Source organism: Macrosteles quadrilineatus, unplaced genomic scaffold (assembly GCF_028750875.1).
Source record: "Macrosteles quadrilineatus isolate MER2022 unplaced genomic scaffold, UCM_ALF_1.0 Scaffold_9__3_contigs__length_116548681, whole genome shotgun sequence".
Taxonomy (NCBI): domain Eukaryota; kingdom Metazoa; phylum Arthropoda; class Insecta; order Hemiptera; family Cicadellidae; genus Macrosteles; species Macrosteles quadrilineatus.
The window spans coordinates 28,332,638-28,353,006 of NW_026542602.1; the positions used below are offsets into that span (position 1 = coordinate 28,332,638).

At 34.9% G+C, this 20,369-nt stretch overlaps 1 protein-coding gene across 1 annotated transcript; it reads left to right on the plus strand.

Annotated features, from left to right (window-relative positions):
* Positions 1-500: 500 nt before the first annotated feature.
* LOC129003804 (islet cell autoantigen 1-like protein) lies at positions 501-20,156 on the plus strand. Its single transcript, XM_054432112.1, has 10 exons — positions 501-751; positions 4,754-5,010; positions 8,618-8,781; positions 9,225-9,386; positions 9,797-9,862; positions 10,625-10,751; positions 11,887-11,974; positions 12,557-12,780; positions 14,163-14,242; positions 16,010-20,156. Exons 1-10 carry the CDS (start codon positions 732-734, stop codon positions 16,109-16,111), a joined length of 1,290 nt encoding a protein of 429 aa, XP_054288087.1. The 5' UTR covers positions 501-731; the 3' UTR covers positions 16,112-20,156.
* Positions 20,157-20,369: the final 213 nt, after the last annotated feature.

Here is a 20,369-nt window from a genome sequence, read left to right on the forward strand (position 1 = left end):
ATACCCTACAACAATAGACAGGAACAGTTTGACCTTTGTAGTCTAATTCGTTAACAGTAGTCATGATTCCAATAAACCACAATAAACCACTCAACACACTAGCTTGTAGCTATTAAAAACCATTAATCAATACTAACAAATTCGGACAATTTATATTAACACATGGTTTTGCAAGACTTTATCATGGTGTTGTATAAGAATGTAGCAATAATTTTAGGCGAAGAGCTGTTCAGTTTATATCTTAAAATCCTTAAATCCAGCTGATTTTTATCAGATAACTCTAACTTATGGCTAAATTTATATTTTTGATTGCAAATAAAAAATCGGTATAAATCAACAACGTCAAACTCAAATAATGTCCTATATAATCAATTACTTAATTTTACAAGTACTGTAATGTTGTATTTTTGCTTCTCGTCTGCAACATAAAACGGCTGTAAGGCCAAAAATTTTGGAGCATGCGCGGAGCCAAAAATGGAGCTGTCAAGTGAAGTGTCAAATCGAAATCGCACCAAGATTCATGGTGTCTGTCTGGTGTCAATTTAATTTCCTAATTTGGCTGTAGGCTCTGAGTAGTTCATCTTTAAACCTTTTACTACTGTCCAGAAATATATTTCGATTTGTTATATTGAAATAACATGATATAATTTTAATGGGTGTAATAAGTTCAATCTGGTTTGAATGAATAGTTTTGATATTGAAGCTGACGACAGTAAATACCTCAACTAGGAATGAACGGTCCACGATCGAGGTAAAGAGTTAAATATTATTGTTGCAAGACCTTGTGATTTTAGCTTAGACTTTCTTACAGTTTAATTCATTACGACTATAACAATTGCAAAACCAATCATGTATTTTCTTTGTTAATGAAAAGTTCGTTACTTTTGTGTACATTAGCCCCTTCCCTTACTCTAAGAACTAAGAAGAGACTAGGTCTATGTTATTTTATTTCCATGGTAAAACAAGTTACAAAGCTTTTGGAGCTTCATATTAGAGTTTCTTAATATTTGTACTAGGATCATATATATTAGAATATTTTATACTTTATACTTTTCAATGTAATGGCGACCATACAAAGTAGGTATTTTAAGCCAAGTATGAAGTGTAGGATGAGTGGCACGATCTTGTAGTCTTGTTAGTGACTAAGGCCGGCATATTCCTTAGACACAGCTGTTAATTAATAGCCCATACAGGTAATGGCAACTAAGGGACCTACAGTTTTTATAGTGGATTCCGAACCACGCTTTTGCCTTGGAGTATACAAATTGGTCTAATTATCAGGATAGTACTGCGGATAGTCGTACTACTCACTCGTGCGGATGTTAATCCACACCAGGGAGTATCGCATCCACAGTGCATGCTTTTAAATATCCACAATTCTTGACCTCGCAAGTTGCTGGATTACAGGACGACGCCACTGTCCCAGTCTTGTTATCATGTTCTTGCTATCATCCTTCCAGCGTATTAGCTATTACCACTCATGAATAAGAAGGCCAAACATCAGCGAATATGCCAATCCCATTATTTTGGGAAACAGCTTACTAATATTCTATGAATTCTGTAGCAAATGTGGTATTTAAAAACATGTTTTAACGTAAACTAGGCCTACTGGTCTACCAAATTGCAAACCTGAGAGATCCCTGTTGAAAATGATATAACTATTTGAAATTGAATTATAGGGTCAATGAGGCTAATCAATAGACAATAGACAAATAAATTGCCTGGTGTTATACTAGGCTACTTAGTCTCAACTGTCACACTAACATGTGTAACTTATATACTCAGATTAAACTAATAAGTTGTACAAACAGTCAAGTTTTTCTAGTCGTTTATAATTAATCTTAATCACAGTAAAATAGGGTTATAAAAATAAATTTAAAAATCTATCTATACTATTATAAAAAAGAGGTGGTGTCTGTGTGTGTGTATGGGAAAAGTAAACGCGAAAACTACTGGTCGGATCGGGCTGAAATTTGGCATGATGATAGCTCACATTCCCGATTAACATATAGGCATATTTTTATCCCAAAAATCCTTACGGGCTCCGCCCCAGTGACTCTGGAGTTTCCCATGTTAACCTTATGAGAAATGAAATTATTGAATCTCAACAGCTGTTTCAATTAAACAAGTTGGTTCTGTTCTGTGATGTTCAATAGCATTAAAGTTACAAGGATTACCAACAGGGTGCAGCACTAGCACTATTATTTCTTTTACATTTATGACAACAGCAAAAGGTGAGTGAGCGTAGCGAACGAACTTCAACCTGGAGGCGAGTGAGCGTAGTGAACGAGCTAACCTGAAGGCAAGTGAGCGTAGCGAACGAGCTAACCTGAAGGAAAGTGAGCGCAGCGAACGAGCTCCAACCTAAAGGTGAGTGAGCATAGCGAACGAACATCAAAAAGAACCGAAATTTCTTAAACCATGTCCTCACTCATAACTGCTATAAGCATTTGATACTTATATGCCAACCCCGTACGAAGGACGGGTACTCTGCTAGTACTATTATAAAAAAGAGGTGGTGTCTGTGTGTATGGGAAAAGTAAACGCGAAAACTACTGGTCGGATCGGGCTGAAATTCGGCATGATGATAGCTCATATTCCCGATTAACATATAGGCATATTTTTATCCCAAAAATCCTTCCGGGCTCCGCCCCAGTGGCTCTGGAGCAAAGGTTCCCATGTTAACCTTATGAGAAATGGAATTAATGAATCTTAACAGCTGTTTCAATTAAACAAGTTGGTTCTGTTCTATGATTTTCAATAGCATTAAAGTTACAAGGATTACCAACAGGGTGCAGCACTAGCATTATTTCTTTTACATTTATGACAACAGCTAATTTGCAACCAAAAGGTGAGTGAGCGTAGCGAACGAGCTAACCTGAAGGAAAGTGAGCGCAGCGAACGAGCTCCAACCTAAAGGTGAGTGAGCGTAGCGAACGAACTTCAAAAAGAACCGAAATTTCTTAAACCATGTCCTCACTCATAACTGCTATAAGCATTTGATACTTATATGCCAACCCCGTACGAAGGACGGGTACTCTGCTAGTATTTTATAAAATGTAAAAATAAAAATAGTGATTGTATTCAAAAAATTAATAGGCCTAAGCTTATGCTTACTGACCCAGTGGTAAACACCCAACTACCATGATTTGAACACAATATCAATCAAACGTGTTTTATTTGTAAAGCACTTTCTTCGAAGATTAACTTAGTCAGTGCTGCTTGTATTTCAGCGTTGTATCTTGTGTGTAAGTGAAAAGCAAGTTAAAACATCTGTTAACTGTTAACACAATATGTCGTCAAGGTCATATTTTCCAACAGATGTTTTTCACCTGGGTTTTATGTCTAGATCAAAATTAAATACATTCTTCTTATTATCCATATATTTTGAGTAAAAAAAGATAATTTTTATGATTTGCTCACAAACTAAACTTAATAGCCTACTTATTCTACATAGGTACTATTCATATGCTTGGTGTAGGCCCTTCTTGCATTTTCCCTACTATAATTTCTCCATCTACTCCAATCTTCCTCATATCCATCTCCATCTCCACCCCTTGGCCAACCCCTATTTAATAGCATACATTTCCATTCAGTATCCTTGTCTCAATTACTTCTTCTTTTTTGTAAAATAAATGGTTACTACTAGGTACCTACCTATTTTAATTCTTCACATCTCTACTCAATTTTTACAGGTTTACAACTCACACTCTTCCTGATACATTGGATTTAATATTTGAATATTTAGGGGTTTCCAACAAGTTCTCTAGTTAGCAAACCCTCTTTTTTGTTAGAGTCTACACCAAGCCATTTTGTATGAAAAAATCACAAACACTATTATTAAGATAATGGAAAACAGACCAAACCCCTAAGGCCGGTGCCACACTATCCTGTTTTGCCGGTCCGGTCTAACGGGACACGTTTGGCAGGTGGTATGATTCAAATTCATGGGTTTTAATGGGTGCGGTCACATTTTTGCGGTTGCGGTGCTTCGACGGGATCCACCGCATGCTGCTGCAGTGTTATGGGATGACCGGACGACGGGAAAAACGGCGAAACATGCAGTTAAATGAGAGCAGTCACATGAGAGCAGTCACACCATCCCGTTTTTCGGCGCGTTTGTCCCTACTGTTGTGGCTATAAACAGTGCATGAGATGCTCGCCCTCTTCACTCGAAGTATGTTGCGGTAGAGCAGGAAGGTGTGTCATGGCAATGGCAATGCGGTAAAAATGTATCCTGCTAAACGGGATAGTGTGGCACCGGCCTAAAACTTTGTTGATGCTATGGGAATCAAACCTGTCCCTCTCGTACCCTCTCTGTCCAAGAGGCTAACCACAAGGCATAGATAAAAGGAGTATAGACACAGATACCCCACGCAATGCTAATATGTGTTAACAATTTTTGGCCGAAAAACCGACTAGATCCTAGGCGGCGCTAGTCTCGAAACCGACTAAGCGCGGTTGCCATGTCGTGCAACTCAGTCGGTCGACCGGCCAACTCAGCCGGCTGGGAGAGATTCCCTCGCCTCGCACCTGCAACGTACATACAGTGCACGAGCACTTCACTCACGCTATTCTTCTTTTAATGTCTACTTCTTTTAATCTATGCCGAAGGCTAGGCTAAGATCTTGCCAACTCCCCTCTTGGAGCAATTTCATGATTAAAAGATAAACACTTTCAACTCCGCTCTACCATTTTTTGACTAGGCCTATGTGTTCATCAAAGACAATACAGTTTTTATGCTGTGTTACAGATCAGCGGCACATGGAGATCCCTTGGGGAGATGGGCGGATCATCATTCTCACAGACAGAACTCCACTGTAAGCAAGATGCAATATCACTTCTGGGTCACGAAGCAGACTGTGTCGCGTAAGCTGGGCAAGAAGGAAGATGACTGCATTGTGGCCAGCGATGCTGAACTGGACGCCAAACTGGAGTTGTTTCTCAGCATCCAACTCAGCTGTGCTCAGCTGCTCAAGATACTGGATGAATACCAGAAAAAGAGCAACTGTAAGTAAATCTGTTGAACTAGCAGTGTTGGGAAGTAGCGCGCTACAAGTAGCGACGCTACAGTAGCGCGCTACTTTTTTTGTAGCGTTAGCTGTAGCTACGCTACTTTTAAGATTTTGTAGCTTTAGTTGTAGCTAGTTACATTTTTAAAGTAGTTGTAGCGGAATTTTAGCTACTTTTCTCGCTACATTAACATTGTTTGAGATAGTGATTTTTATCATAACCTCAACCTTACGTGAAACAACCTCTTTCAAACTGAGATTTTCAAAAAAAAATTAGGCCTACTTTCTTGGCTTCATACAGCTGGTTGCAGCCGTTTCATTCCCTATTACAACGTTGTGTGGACATGGAGGCCATTAAATGAGTGTTATCCACATTTTTGGCTCTCATTTCCCTAATTTACTACTCTATGATTACTGTCAGATAAAATAAAATCACTAGATGCAGACGACGTTTAAACGTTACCGGTGACAAGAGAATCTATTGAATGCTTGCAAGTGATTGACAGGGAAATTAGTAGGCCTAGTCAATTTAGTTTCTTTATTACATCGATAGTGTTTCAACTTGGGTTTTAATGGAAACCAAAAACCAACACTAAACCTTAAAATAATGAGAAAGCTGGTCTATCAACCTTTGCTTCAGCTGTTGATATTGGTTCATCATCACAAGCCCTTCCTTGGTTAGATTACGAAGATTGTTCAAAGGTTTACTAAATTAACAGAGAGGAAATTACTTGAGATTTAAGATATGCCTAGACTACATGATAATTGTAACGAAAAAATCCCCATATAACATGAAACTTACATTGAAAAACTAGCATAGTTTGCTCCTGCTAACAGCTCTTGTATAGGACTAGTCCTAGGCTATGCTATGGTTTAAGAAGAATGCCAAGTTCCAAGTTCAATTATTATGAATATATCTGTTTAGTCCTTGCAAGAACAAGCCTACTATAGCCAACTTGTTACATAGCCAAGTGGGCCTACATGTTATTTTCAAATTTGTTACTTTACAAATTTCAACATGTTTAAATTAAAAGCCGATTTCAGTATGAGTTGCTGAATACTGTTTTCTGTACCAACTAGGTTGAAGCACAATTTGCCCTATGCATAATGACAATAAAGGACGATTTCTTGACATTGAAAAGTGTTATTCATAGAACAAGTAACTTATCACTATGTTTAAAAGTTATAGCAATGTCGTTTTTAACATTAAAAGAAAAGAAAGGCAATAAACTCCAATTTCAGTAGGCTAGGCTTTGTAACAAAAAAATATTTTTAAATGATCGTTTTACAGTTTTATTGGTCTTAATTGTTGATATAAGACATCTATAAATGAATCTATATTTAAGAAATAATAAAATGAGCTTTTAAAATATAGTTTGGTTGTGTGTCCTTTGAACTTAATGAAATTTACATAAGTTGCTTAAAAATAATGCAATAAGTTATTTAAAAATAAGTAGGTACTTAATATGATGGTACACCCAACTATTTGTTTCTGTTGTTGTAATGTTCGGTTTATAATGCCAACAAATTAAATACACTCTAGGAATAATTTGTTTTCCAAGTAATGTTAGTTAATGTGACATTTTTTGTTTAAATGTTTGTTCAATAAAAATGGGAAGTTGAAATTAATTTTACATTTACCTAATGTGCGTGGAATAAAAAGTAACGTCTTTGGAAAAGTAGCTAAAATTGTAGCTGTAGCTACATTTCATTGTAGCTGTAGTTGTAGCTAGCTACTTTTTCGGAACTGTAGCTGTAGCTGTAGCTAAGCTACTTTTTAGGAAATGTAGCAGTAGTTGTAGCTAGCTACATTTTAAAAGTAGCTTCCCCAACACTGTGAACTAGTTACAATAGATTTTGTTCACTAGGCAAAATATTGTTCTAAGGACTTTATTTGAATGTTAGTAGTCTACACTGCACCATTGCATGTTCACAGTACAGAATGGAACTTCCATAGCCACCTATTTAAAAAGTGAATGAATGGTTTAAATTGTTGTGTGTTGATTTAAACCATTCATCCACTTATTGAAAAAAAGCGGTTCAGTGGCTGTCAACATGAACCTATCTAAAATGGACAGCAACTCAAGCTGTCCTGAAAATGCTCATGTACTGTACTTTAATTTTTTTCTGCCATACTAATTAACTTTACCAAAGTCAAAATACCAATCTATAAAAAGCTTAAAGTTACAGAAATAAGTAAGAATGTATTTCAGTGTTTACACAAGGGTGGTGAGGGCAGTTGACATAACCCAAATGACAACAAGCCTGATGTTTCCTGTTATGTGGATATCAGAATTAATGTTATCTTATATATTAAACAAATTTGGTTTCTCTTTGCCGAGTTCATTTGGCTCTTCTACCCGACTGATTTTCATGATTGAGGTCTCAAATTGAAGCTATGCACGCACAGATTTGCCATCAAGTATCGGCATATATATAACTATAATCCCACTCGGTGTATACGTAAACGAAATTTGCTCCCCATGTATTTCTTATGGGAGTTAAATTTGGTTTCTGTTTTTCGAGTTTGTTTGGCTCTTTTACCCCATTAAAAACATTGGTCATTAAGGTCTCAAATTGAAGGCATGCACGCCAAGTTTTCATATCAAGTATTGGCAAATATTCACCTACTGTATTACTCGACCATATCACATAATTTGATTTATTTATAACGCACAATTATTACTTCAACTTAATATGTATTTCACCAGTTATAATTATATAATCCTATATTATTTTAGTCTAAGAAACTTCAGTGAAATACCGGATTTCGTTTAAGCTATTAGTTATTCAAATTGGACGATTTTCAAGCAAACGCAAGGTGAACAACCAACATAAAAATTATTTTTCATAAGGGTTTTCTATGATAAAAATCAATAGCTCCAGTAGCCTATTTTTAATGTTTTTCCATATGTTTTAGACTCAAAATAATTAGTAAATAATTGGCTTTAAATTGAGCTATTTATAGTTTGAATCAGTTAAGCTAGACCAACCATAGACTAACCATAGACTAACCAACACAAGTAGACTTCTCATCCCATTGTAAATTTTGAAGCACGTTTTTCTTGTCTAGTTCATGTACGTGACACTGGGCGCTAGTGTCGATGAAACTTTGTTTCTATTATTTTAGGATTAATTTCTTGATTTGTGCTTTACTGTTTGGTTATATAACTAGGGGACAAGTTATTGTTTATGATTAGATCGTATTATTTGGTTAAACGAGGTTTTGAATGGCTGTAATAACGGGAAACAAATTGTAAACAAAACACGACCTCTACATAAATCGTACAGAACTAACAATAAAATTGTCTTCAGCTGTTCCATAAGGATGAGAAATCTACTAAGGGAGTATGTTTTATCTATGGCTCAAGATACTGTATTGCTCAAGAAAAAACATAAATTTGAATATTTCTCGGATATTATATTTACTGTATTTTACCGCTGCGGAGAAGCATGGGTCCTCTACTTTAAATAGAAAATAAATCTTAAAATTTAAGGGAATATTTTAGTCCTGATACTTAAGTAAATGGGAATTTTCTTAGTGTGCAGGTTTGAAGGTACATACCCCATGTAATTTGTGAACTTCACATATTGTATTTTTTCAGCCTTAGCCTATGAAGAAAACTCGATGGGTCGGTTTTTAAAAGAATCAGCAAAACTTGATGACAAAACAGAAGCTGGAAAAATGATGGCTGTTGTTGGGAAAACCCTCTCAACAACCGGACAACAACGACTTGCCTTCCAGGACCCTCTGAGAGCTTTGCAAAAGGTAATTTGGTGTAATAAATATTTTTGTGTGTAGGTCGAGATTTAGTTTTTGCTATTATTTATGCCTGTGTTATTTTCTGAAGATTTGAGATGCACAAATAGTTAAAAAAAAGCAAGAGGTGTAGGCTAAACCTTTCTAAGTAACCTACTTTTCTCGCATCAAAGATTGGGATTCTAAAATATAACGTCTTTCCTAAAATTAAAATTAAAAAAACTACAGTAAAGTATAAAAATTATTATCAAGTGTGCTCATTAAGTTGTAAAATTGTTGTAGCCATAAAAAAGAGAGTAGTGTCTGGTCTGGAATTCGTCAGCTGCAACTATATCCATATATTCATTCATTTAAGTAAGTGTTATAGGTGTGTACTCATTTAACTAATTCAATTTTATAAATATTTTTGCTTTTGCTTACGGTAGTATAACCAAAGTATTTTTTTCATGTAGAAAGTGGAGTCGTTCCAAGCCCATGCCATTGCAGACACGTTCCATACAATCCAGGAGATGGAGAAGACAAGGACCAAGTACCGAGCTGTCCTTAACTGGATGAAGGATGTCTCCAAACAACTTGATCCCGAAAACCTCAGTCTCATGGACAAGCACAGGAAGGTGAAAAACTCATCAGTTTTTTTCTTTTTTTTCTTCTTTTTTTCCGGAAATTGAACCGGTTGAATCTAAAAATGAAAGTTTTAGTTCCTGCATTTAATTTTGACTTCTCTTATGCAGAGATTACTTTATGATCTATACACATTGAATGAGACCAACCTCTGGACTGTTGTGAGTAGCATAATCTTTTGGTTCCAAAATGTTGAGACAAAACTGGGTTGCAAATATTGACCATTGCTTTTACCACAGATGTATTCAGTTCCAACCAACAGGAGAGCGTCAGCTTTGCATTGCACTTCATTTCAGAGTTTTTAGACAGGTAAACAGACAATATAACTTTATGTAGCCTACTGATTTATGTAATTTTATTTAGCTTTTATGATGTTAACAAAATAATATGTTATGTTACCCAGGTTCAAGATCATGTGAAACAAAGTCGAGCAGAGTTTGAGCGACAAAAACTTGACTGCTTACAAAAGGTATTTTATTTTAAACTCTACAAATTTGGTTAGTAAAATGACAATATGTAGCCTAAATATTGAAAATCAACTAACTAATGTGTATTGCTTTAAATTGAGCGTAATCAAGATATACTTCTTGTACTACCAGTGGCGGCTAAAGGGGGGGGGGGGCTAAGCCCCCCTTTATATGAAAACAGTAACATTAAATTACCTAAGACAAGTTGAGTCCGCTCTCCGCGTTCCTCTCTCCGCTCTCCACTTCCACGCCTAGGAAAACCCGGCTTTTATCAATAAAATGATTTGAAGTCACTAATAAGACTACAAGATCGCGCCACTCATTCTACACTCATCTCCATTCATACTTGGCTTAAAATACCTACATTCGTATGGTCGCCATTTCAAAGTAAAGTATTAAAATATTAATTAAATTTTTAAAGTGTGGAATTAGGTGACGTGTTTGCCTTTACTGACACTGTGCTTTATTGTACACAATTTTGGTTTTAATGCTCAATTTCATGGTTAACCTGAACTGGACTACTATAGTTCAGCCGCTTAGAAAGCGACCTCCTCCAGCATTGGTTTAGCATTAGCGCGCAGGTCGTTTTCTAAGCGGCCGAACTATAGTTATAGTGTAGGCCTGGGATAAATTGTTGCCATCAAAGGCTTTCAGCTAGGCCTAAGTGAAGATGTGACCTGGTTCATAGCCCATCTCAAGCTGTTGGGATCTATTAATTTATCAGTTAAGGAATTTCCCTCCACATAATAATGTTGATGTTACAGGTAGACCTACTGGCAGCAGCGAGATGTAACATGTTCTCACGAGAACTCATCCAGTACGAGAACACTCTCAAGACCTTTGCTACCAAATGTGTGACAATGTTTAACAATATCAGTACTACATTCCCTAGTGAGTCAAGTCTCTGTAGTTTATTGATTCAATTAAACCTATGATTAGTTTGTCCCTTACCTAATGAACAAAACTACAGCTAACATCAAACACAGACAAAAACAGCAAACATGATGTTGGTGTATGGTTTAAGGTTTTTCTTGACCTAAAAGCTACTGTAGTGCACTTGAAATGCCTACTGGTAAGCCCAACACTTTAACTTAGCAGTTCCATGCTATCCTGCCAGGTTGGAGGACATGTCAGATACAATTTTCATCTGTTTTAGGGTTATGCTCTCTTAAATAGTTGTAATTGAAGTTTTGATATATTACTCATGATGGCTGATTTATCAGCCAGGGCATAAAGGGTTGAAAATTTTATAGTAATTGTGTGTTGAGTTTAGTTTATCTACAGGGACTAACATTGATATTAATTACAATTTTAATTTTATTACACGTTCTCTACACAAATTCAATAATCACTAGAGGACTCTGTGCTGCTCCACATTGTTGAAATATGATTTTTTATTGAGTAATAAATTATCTTTGACTTAACTGATTCAAATTATTAATATCTCAAATAAAAGCCTTTATTTTTTAGAGTATTTGGTTGAGTAATACAGTAGATAAATGAATGATGATTATGATGGCAAATCTGTGGATGGATACGTTTAATTTAAGACTAAAGTTATGAAAATTGGTTGAGTAGAAGAGCCAAACAAACTGGGAAAAGAAAAACCCAAATTTAACTCCCATAAAAAATGTACAGGGAGGAAGTTGCTTTTGTGCATTACTCAAAATATACATCAGATAGATGAATGCCGATGCTTGATGGCAAATCTGTGTGTGCAGCATACGGTACCTTTAATTTAAGGCCAAAATTAAGAAAATCGGTTGGATTGAAGAGGTAAACCGACTCAGAAAAGAAAAAATAGGCCTATTTTTAAATATATAGATATTATATGCACTACAAAAGGGCATGGGTCTAAACCGGTTTAGCATTAGTATTTGTAAATATTAGGGGTAGTTCCTTGTTCCCTACACTTTTATTGAACGATTTTCCCTGCCAATGATTTGTAGTAGCTGTTGTTATTTTGACTTCATTTGCCATTATCAACACCTTTGACAAATACGCTAATTGTATTAATCTTTTTCAGGTCATCCACAGTACAAATTTTCAGACGTTAAAGAACTAGTAGAGGAAGAGAAACCAGCAAAGATAGAGACAGATGAAAATGACGACACGTATGTATTATGCTTTACTTGTTACTTTCTTCATAACAGTTAGTAATTACTGTTGACAGTGTGTTTGTTGAAATAAATCACAAATATAAAGCTGTGTGGTTTTAAATTGATAATTAAGGTAGCAATATTATGGATTTGATAATGGTTATGTACCATTTATTTTTATGTCATCTAGTGATGAAATCGGAACTGTTTAGGTTCTCCTGAAATGTCTCCAATCACATGTTTGTTCTTAAGTTACTTATAATCTCACTCAAATCAAATATAAAAGTTTATAACTAAATTACAGTGGCTTGTAACATATTTTTTTAATGTATGGTAACTGCTGGCCTATAGATGTGAACATAGATTTAGTTAACTGATGGACCGAAGGTAAGGATTTGTTTGGGACAATAAAGAGTGATAAATGCTAAAAATAGACATTACCTTATAATGCCAATGTAAAAAAAGAAAAGACTTAATTATGATAGCTATTAACTACAAATGGTAAAAGTCTAGGAAATAATAAAGTGGTGGTATATCCTTTAAATTGAATTTCAGATTAGATAAATACAAATTGTGTACAACATTGGTATTTTGTAGATTACTATCGTTAGACGAGTCTGAGGCGGACACAGTGGTGAGGAAAGTAGAAGAAGTCGAAGGAAGTAAAGAAGTAAGAAAATCAGAATCAAGTGAAAATGGAGAGGGAGTGCTCTTGGCGGATCTTCTAACAGACGCTCTCCCTGACAACCAGCTTTTGCCGAGTCAACTGTTAGCCCAACTGTCGACTGAATCTTCATTTTCATCTCAGTTTCCTCCCCCAGGTAACAGCTAGATAACGTTGACTGTAAAGCCTTGTACTCTAAAAGTGTTTTTGCCGACCTATGCCACCATGGCTAAATGACATGTAGTTTTTTTTTGTTAATGTCACAGGAATTTTCTAGTCACAAAAAAAGCCTGTCTAGCTTTGGGTCACTTGCACAAGCACAAGCTGTTTATATCATAAATGGTAAAGACCAGGAAGGTTGTTAAACCTGTGGGGTCAACTGGTAGGCTCCAGCACGTTTTTCTTGGCCTGTCAATTGTTGAGCTGGCCCCAGTGTTAGCCAATTAAGATTTTTAAAGCCACTTCAAAACCATAACATATTGCTGGTTCAGCTATGCACTATATTTGTAACTCTCTCGCACCACCCATAGCTGTGAGAAGTGAGTTTGCTAATAACGAGATGGTTATTCATCAGTTGAGAGAACCAGAATGTTAGTAAAAACTAAAAAGGGTAAGTCAATGACAAAAACTGTGATGAAAACACTTTTAATGTAGACTTAATACGCTAAAAATTTGTGGAAGCTCTTATGTACTGGAGATATTACAGCACCATAATGCCTTTGGATGTAAATAAAATTGTATCCATCAAACAGTTTCCTTCAGATGACTTCAACAACACATTTTGTGATATCCTCAAGTATCCATTTGTATTTTTTCAATAAGTATTCAATAAAACCTACAATACAACAAAGACAAATACTGGAAATAATTGATCAAAGTTTGTTTATTGTTGTTAGCTTTGTGTGGTGGTCACATCTTGTGTGCTTTAAGCAGTGGTGATTGTAGGACCTTGTAAAGGGGGTATGGCTAACAGGGGTGTTTACACACCAACATACCTGGAGAGGGTCTGAATGTCCTCCCCTGGAACATTAGCTAAAGCCGTTTGGGGACTTTTTAAAGCCTTTTTAATGTCTAGAACTGTGTCCAAAAACCTCCTATAGGGGCTATAGGATTTAGCCCCTATAGCCCCCCCCCCCTTGGAACCGCCACTGTCTTTGAAGCATATCATGACGATTATCTTTTCTGCATATGTACATCTATCTCCAGCTGAAGGGAATGAACTCTGAAAATTTAAAAACTGTTTCTTGTGGATCAAAAATAACAAACCATCCTTTTACACCACTCGTTTTTGGAAGAGTTGTCAGCTCCATTGATGTAGGATACTGAAATTACTAAATTATTTTAAAATGTGTATTATATTAAAAGAATAATAGAGGCAGTTTTGTTGGTAAATAAGTTTAGGCTATCCTAAAACATATCAACGCCAACCCATTAATGGTGAAGCCGCAGTAAAGCTTGTTTGATTAAATATAAGGTTTTAACTTAAATAATAATGTATTTATTTTGTTAGGGCTACTTACAAGATTGTTGTTTTTACAGCTCCATCAAACCAGCCTCTTCTCATGTCAAGTTTGTCTAACAATAACCAACCTAAGATGCCTATCAGGAGTCTGGATCAAGTAAGCTAATAATGATATGCAATAATATCTATTTTCTAGACATAGTAAAACCTTTACTATATATACACTGAAGTAAATATCATATAAGATCTTTGCTTTTTGATAGTTCAGTAGTCAGATTCAAGATCACAGGAAGATTTTTGAAATGTAATCACACATTTATCTCATATGAAAGTATTTGTAAAGAATCTTTAACCTCTGACTACAGATACGCTACAGTAAGCATGCATTATATTCCTATTTTAAAACAAAAGCCTGTTTAAGAAGACTTAGATCAATCAAACTATCGACAATAAAATTGAGTAAGCAACTACTGTACTTGAAGCTGTGAAATAACATGCTCTTTATTTTACTCCCAAACTTGACATTGACTTAGTCATAGTCATAGTATGCTTAGACTTGAAGCTTAGACTGATTACAGTCCTAATTCCTACCCAATCTCTGAGAAAGATTTTGTAACCAGTCTCATCTTAGATTTACCATACTATACATTTATCATCCTTATAGAAGCTTGTTCTACAATGGAAACTAAATTTGGGTTGATATTATGCTATCCACTTTCAAGGGATGATGAGATTATTCTCAATTATTTGTGTACAGGCACAGCAACATACTACAACATACTACTATAACCCAGAATGCCAACCGCATGGTAAAAAGCAAGTGTTTTAAGAGAGCTTTGCCTGTCAATTCGTAGGTTGCTATGCGCTCGCTGCCTACGGATTGATAGGCAAAGCTCTCTCAAAACACCTAATGCTTTTTACCATGCGGTTGGCATTCTGGGTTATAGTAGTATGTTTTCTGTGGTACAGGTTGTGATCTATGTGATAAAATTGTATTGATTCATGATACCAGAGCCATTATAAAATGGGATGGAGTCAATCTTTCTGCATTCTTCAGTATTCACAATGGAGAGAAGGAATGTAAACAGTCGTAGTTCAACTGTATATTATACCAGCTGCTTTTACAGCTGTGCAGTTAGTCTTGCGACTATTAATTTGTGTAACAATTCTGCATTCTTAAGCTAGAGTTTCCAAGATCACGCCGGGCAGACAGCGTGAATGGACAAGCGTGATTTACGTAATCAAGTTTAAATTGAAGCCATGGTTGCAAATCACTCTCACGCCGAGCTTGATCGGACATCCGCCAGACAAAAATTAGCGCCAACGGACATCACGCCAGACAGATCACGCTGGCGTGATCTTGCAAACCCTAGCTTAAAGTTACAAGTTCAGTTGAGCTTTGACATCTAAGCATTTCTAGTCTGTGTGCAAGATTTTAAGTACCTACCAAATGTCCAGAAATCGAAAAGCCACAAATCGCACTTAAATTTTCCCGAGACCTTGAACTATGTGTGTGGTTTTATATGGGTCCAGGAAATTTGTAATAGTAGATTTTACTTTACATTGTTAATCACAACTATGAAGAGACTAATGGAATCCAGCTAGAACTGTAGTGGTTGAAGTAAAGATCACCCACCGGTCTCAGATTTTAACCAGCCTGCGTGACCACGATGGGAGCTCAATGGAGACCTTAATTTACAAAAGTCCTTGTAATTAAAGTTATTTGTTCACTTTTCAAACCACTAATAAGCCAGTTTCCTTTTTGAAAAGGAAGTGTTGGCCTGGACATTTTGAATGTGGAAAACATGGAGTTGTCCTTGAACTTTATTCTCTGCTTGTTTCACACCCAAATAAATTTTTACCAAAACTCTTTACTTTGATAGGCTACTCATTTAGTTCAATTATTTACACAAGATATTTGCAGGTCCCCAACAAACCTTGGCTGGATTTGTTTGCTGAGTTGGACCCACTCTCCGACCCAGATGCCATCGACAAGAAGACAGACGCTCAGGACAGAAACTGCTAACCTTACCAAAGTCAAATATTACAATTTATTTCTCATTTATATGTCATTGCTTACGGTATTGTATAGAGAAAGTATTAAATTTCGTTTATTGTTTCGCTTTTGTGCTAAAAATGTCTATAATTATACTTGTACTTAACTTTGATTGTGTACAAAAGGTTGATATATAAATCTTGTATACTTTTGGGATGAAAAGTTGTACTTAATGCAAGGGAAATATTTTGAATTGTTAGTATTATAAATATTTTTTTAATAGAGGTTTCTCTCCTTGAATTTGGTTTTCAAACATTCCATCCAGTGAAATATTGTTTTAAATTTACTTATGACAATAATACTGAGGAGTTAAGTGCAATCAATTGAAATAGTTTTGTCGTTAATAATGGTATTTATTGTTAGTATAATTTTTAATACACAGGGTGATTGATATAAGTGTGCCAGCTGTTTTATTCTAAAGTTATATAAGACTAGCTGTAACCCGCGGATTATCTCGTTCGCATGGCTCAATCACGTCCTGGTTGAAGTTTGTTCGCTACGCTCACTCACCTTTAGGTTGGAGCTCGTTCGCTACGCTCACTCACCTTTTGGTTGCAAATTAGCTGTTGTCATAAATGTAAAAGAAATTTAATAATAGTGCTGCACCCTGTTGGTAATCCTTGTAACTTTAATGCTATTGAACATCATAGAACAGAACCAACTTGTTTAATTGAAACAGCTGTTAAGATTCAATAATTCCATTTATCATAAGGTTAACATGGGAAACTCCTGAGCCACTGGGGCGAAGCCCGAAAGGATTTTTGAAATAAGAATATGCCTATATGTTAATCGGGAATGTGAGCTATCATCATGCCAAATTTCAGCCCAATCCGTCCAGTATTTTTCGCGTTCACTTGTCACAAACATACATCCATACATCCATACATCCATACATCCAAACTTTCTCATTTATAATATTAGTAGGAAGTAGGATATCAAAAAATGTTAAAATGTAACTGCCTTGGATTTTTTATTTTTTTATTTGGTCAAGTTGAAAAAAATAATTTTAGCTGCCATTTTTCCAATATGTCCGATGACTTTGATTTGTCTTATGAAAGACCTATATTTTCTGATTTTTTTTATGAAGTAAATGTCATTTGCAATTTTAAGACTTATTTACTTTTAGCATTTTCTCTCTAAACTTACTCGTATAGGAGCTACATGGTGCAGAATGTACTGTACACCGCAAGTCATTTTTCTTAGTTTTATTTAACACACTGTAACTCCTAAATGAGTAGCTTTAGAGAACAAATGCCAAGAATAAAAACGTTTTTAAATGGCATTTACTTTCTAAAAAAAAATCATAAAATATGGGGTCTTTTATAAGAAAAATCAAAATTGAAGGCCATGTTGAAAAAATGGCAGCTAAATATTTTTTAGCTAACTTCTTAAATTTAATAGCTTAACTTGACCAACATTTAAAAAATAAAAAACCCAAGGCAGTTACAATTTAATTATTTTTTTTATCTCTTATAACTTTCAAATAAAACGACTGGCACACTTATATCAATCACCCTGAATGTGCAGATCATGCAAATAAACCTTTCCTGCAAGTTATGTTAAGACAGTAAACATAATGGTATGCGAGGTCAGCTTATTAATCATTTGTTAGTCATTATTTAATGTATCTATATTTAAAATGTCTGCCACTGCTTACCTAAACACTTTCAAATTCTAGAAGATGTTCTTAATACAAGAATAATTGCTTTTGTTTCATTTGATTAACTCACACTGAAGGTTTGTTTGCATCAATTGTGTTTCTGCTGCACACATGTTGTGTTTTAAACACTGTCTTGTTCAATGTGTTTTTAAAATAGTATTTAATGAGTTATTTATTTTTAAGTTTTAAAGAAGTTTACAGCTCTACGTATTCAGGTCAAAGAACTATTTTAGTATATTTTCCAGGGAACTTATTAGTTTTAATTTTAATCCAACATTTAGTAGGAATCTTGTATGCGACATGTAAAAACAGGAGGTGTGAACTAGCAACATCTCATGCTTTCCACGTTTGGACATAACCAACTAACAGTAGGGTTGGCTGTTTGAGTTATCTGTGCAAAACACAAGAAAACATTTTGCCAGAAATTTGAGACTTTTTCAGATATAAAGTAAAGATGTAATTTTATGCACAAGTCTCAAAATTTAAATCTTAACTTTTCGATGCAAAATTGTAACGAAAACGTATAGGCTAATGTACTTATAGTTTGTTTCATACAATCATTATTTGGGTGTAATATTACAGTGAAGTCCCGCAAACTCGGCACTCGATAACCCGACAGTCTGGATAATGCGGCCATCACCTGGCTCAGAAAATTAGGGATTTTTTGATTCCGAGTTAAACATAGACTCAAGCCAGCTCAAGTCAAATCATTCGCAACTCGTACCAAGGATTTGTTGTAGGCATATCTGATGACTTAATACTGACTTGTAATATAAATATAAATATAAAAGGCGGTTAAAGAGCTTACACAATTTTTTCTTATTTTAACCCTAGTTCCCGATAACCCGGCATTTCACAAACTCGGCACCCTTTCAGTCCACATTATGCCGAGTTTGCGGGACTCTACTGTAAATGAATTGTAATATATTATTATATAGCTGGAGTAATATGGAAGATATCTGTAGAGCAGATTTACTACTTTAATAATTACTTCATTCCAAAGACATTAACCATAAGAGAGTTATTATATCATTGAGTATATAACGTTATTGTAGGTGTAAGATATGTTTTCTTTACTGTGGACAGAAAGGCCTAAATATGAAGGATCCTATTCCAATTTGTGGTCATAGTAAACAATTCCTCGAAGCCCTATGTATTCTTAAAATTAGAGATTGAAATTTTTTGCTGGATTAATAAATGTGGTTAATTTCAAAGCATTGTTCAATAAGGTGGTAGATGATACATAAATCTAGATAGACTAAAAAGGTAAGGCTGTTTCACTCACAACTTTTCCTATTACCTTTTCCCCTTTTAAGGTAAAAACAATTCAATTAATAAAACAATTCCCCTATACTTTTTTTCTGTTATTGAAGAGATTACTGCAGACATTCCTCGCTCTTAAAAACACTATTCCACAATCATAATAAATCATTAACATAAATTATTCTTTATCTCCAAATATGAACTTACCTCAGGAACAAAACAACTTCTATACGGAACTGACTTCCATGTTAGTGTATGTACTTATATTGCAGACACCCAATACCCACACTTTAAATTGTTCTTCTGTTCTCTTTACCTTGTAAAACCACTAACATACTCAAGAAATCATCCAAGTTCACTAAGTCGGTACTGAAGTATATCATTAAGAAAAGCCTGTGTGGCCTTTTTAAGTCTGTCTAGAAGCATTAAGGCAAAAACTTTTTTGTCTGGAGTTTCATTTCATCGATACAGTTTTAATTAAAACTGATATTAATAATATCTGTGTACCAATTTTGGTCATTGTCTCCAGTTTGACATGTAAATATCCTTATAAGTATCTACTTAGGGGTAACTATTTAATTCTCTAGTAATATTTTTGATTTTTAGTAATATGGTAGGTTAGTGTTTGTTTATAGCAAATATATATTAAGGTGCGTTTCCTTTTAAGCTAGGTAATTTAATTACTGAATCGGTTGTTTACACTAGCTATTGTATTTTCTTAAACAAATGTAAATCGAAAACAAAGAACATAAAAAGTTATGGAGCTGATAATTATTCTAGACCAATTTAAGCACTAGGAATTTCAGATATGATTTAGTATGATCAAAAAGCATTAAACCTAAAGAAATTATAAGACCTAAAAACTTGTGTGTTTCATGACTACGTATGGTGTTCATTTAACTTTTTTCAAAGTTAAGCACTTGCTATTTAGTACTTTTGGGGGACTTCCTTCGCATCACTTTTAGTGTAAATTCTTGGTTACTTTTAAACTTAATTACCTCAAAGATACTCTCAAACCAAAAATCACCACACCAGATTGCCTTGATTAGGTAGCCTCTACCAAATTAAATCCAAAATATATTTATTCCCTTTTAATTTATATTAGTTTTTATTTTGAATAGTATTTATATTGTCACAAATTGTAAATGAATAAAGTATTTCATTAATTTATTATATGTAATGATTTCCTGTTAAATACTTACTTCTTGCTTATCTACAAGTTTTAATGAATTTAATTTTTAAGATTTTAATGTTGGCGAATTTAAATTGACAGCAGAGATTTTCCAAAAATGTTTTATCAGGGAT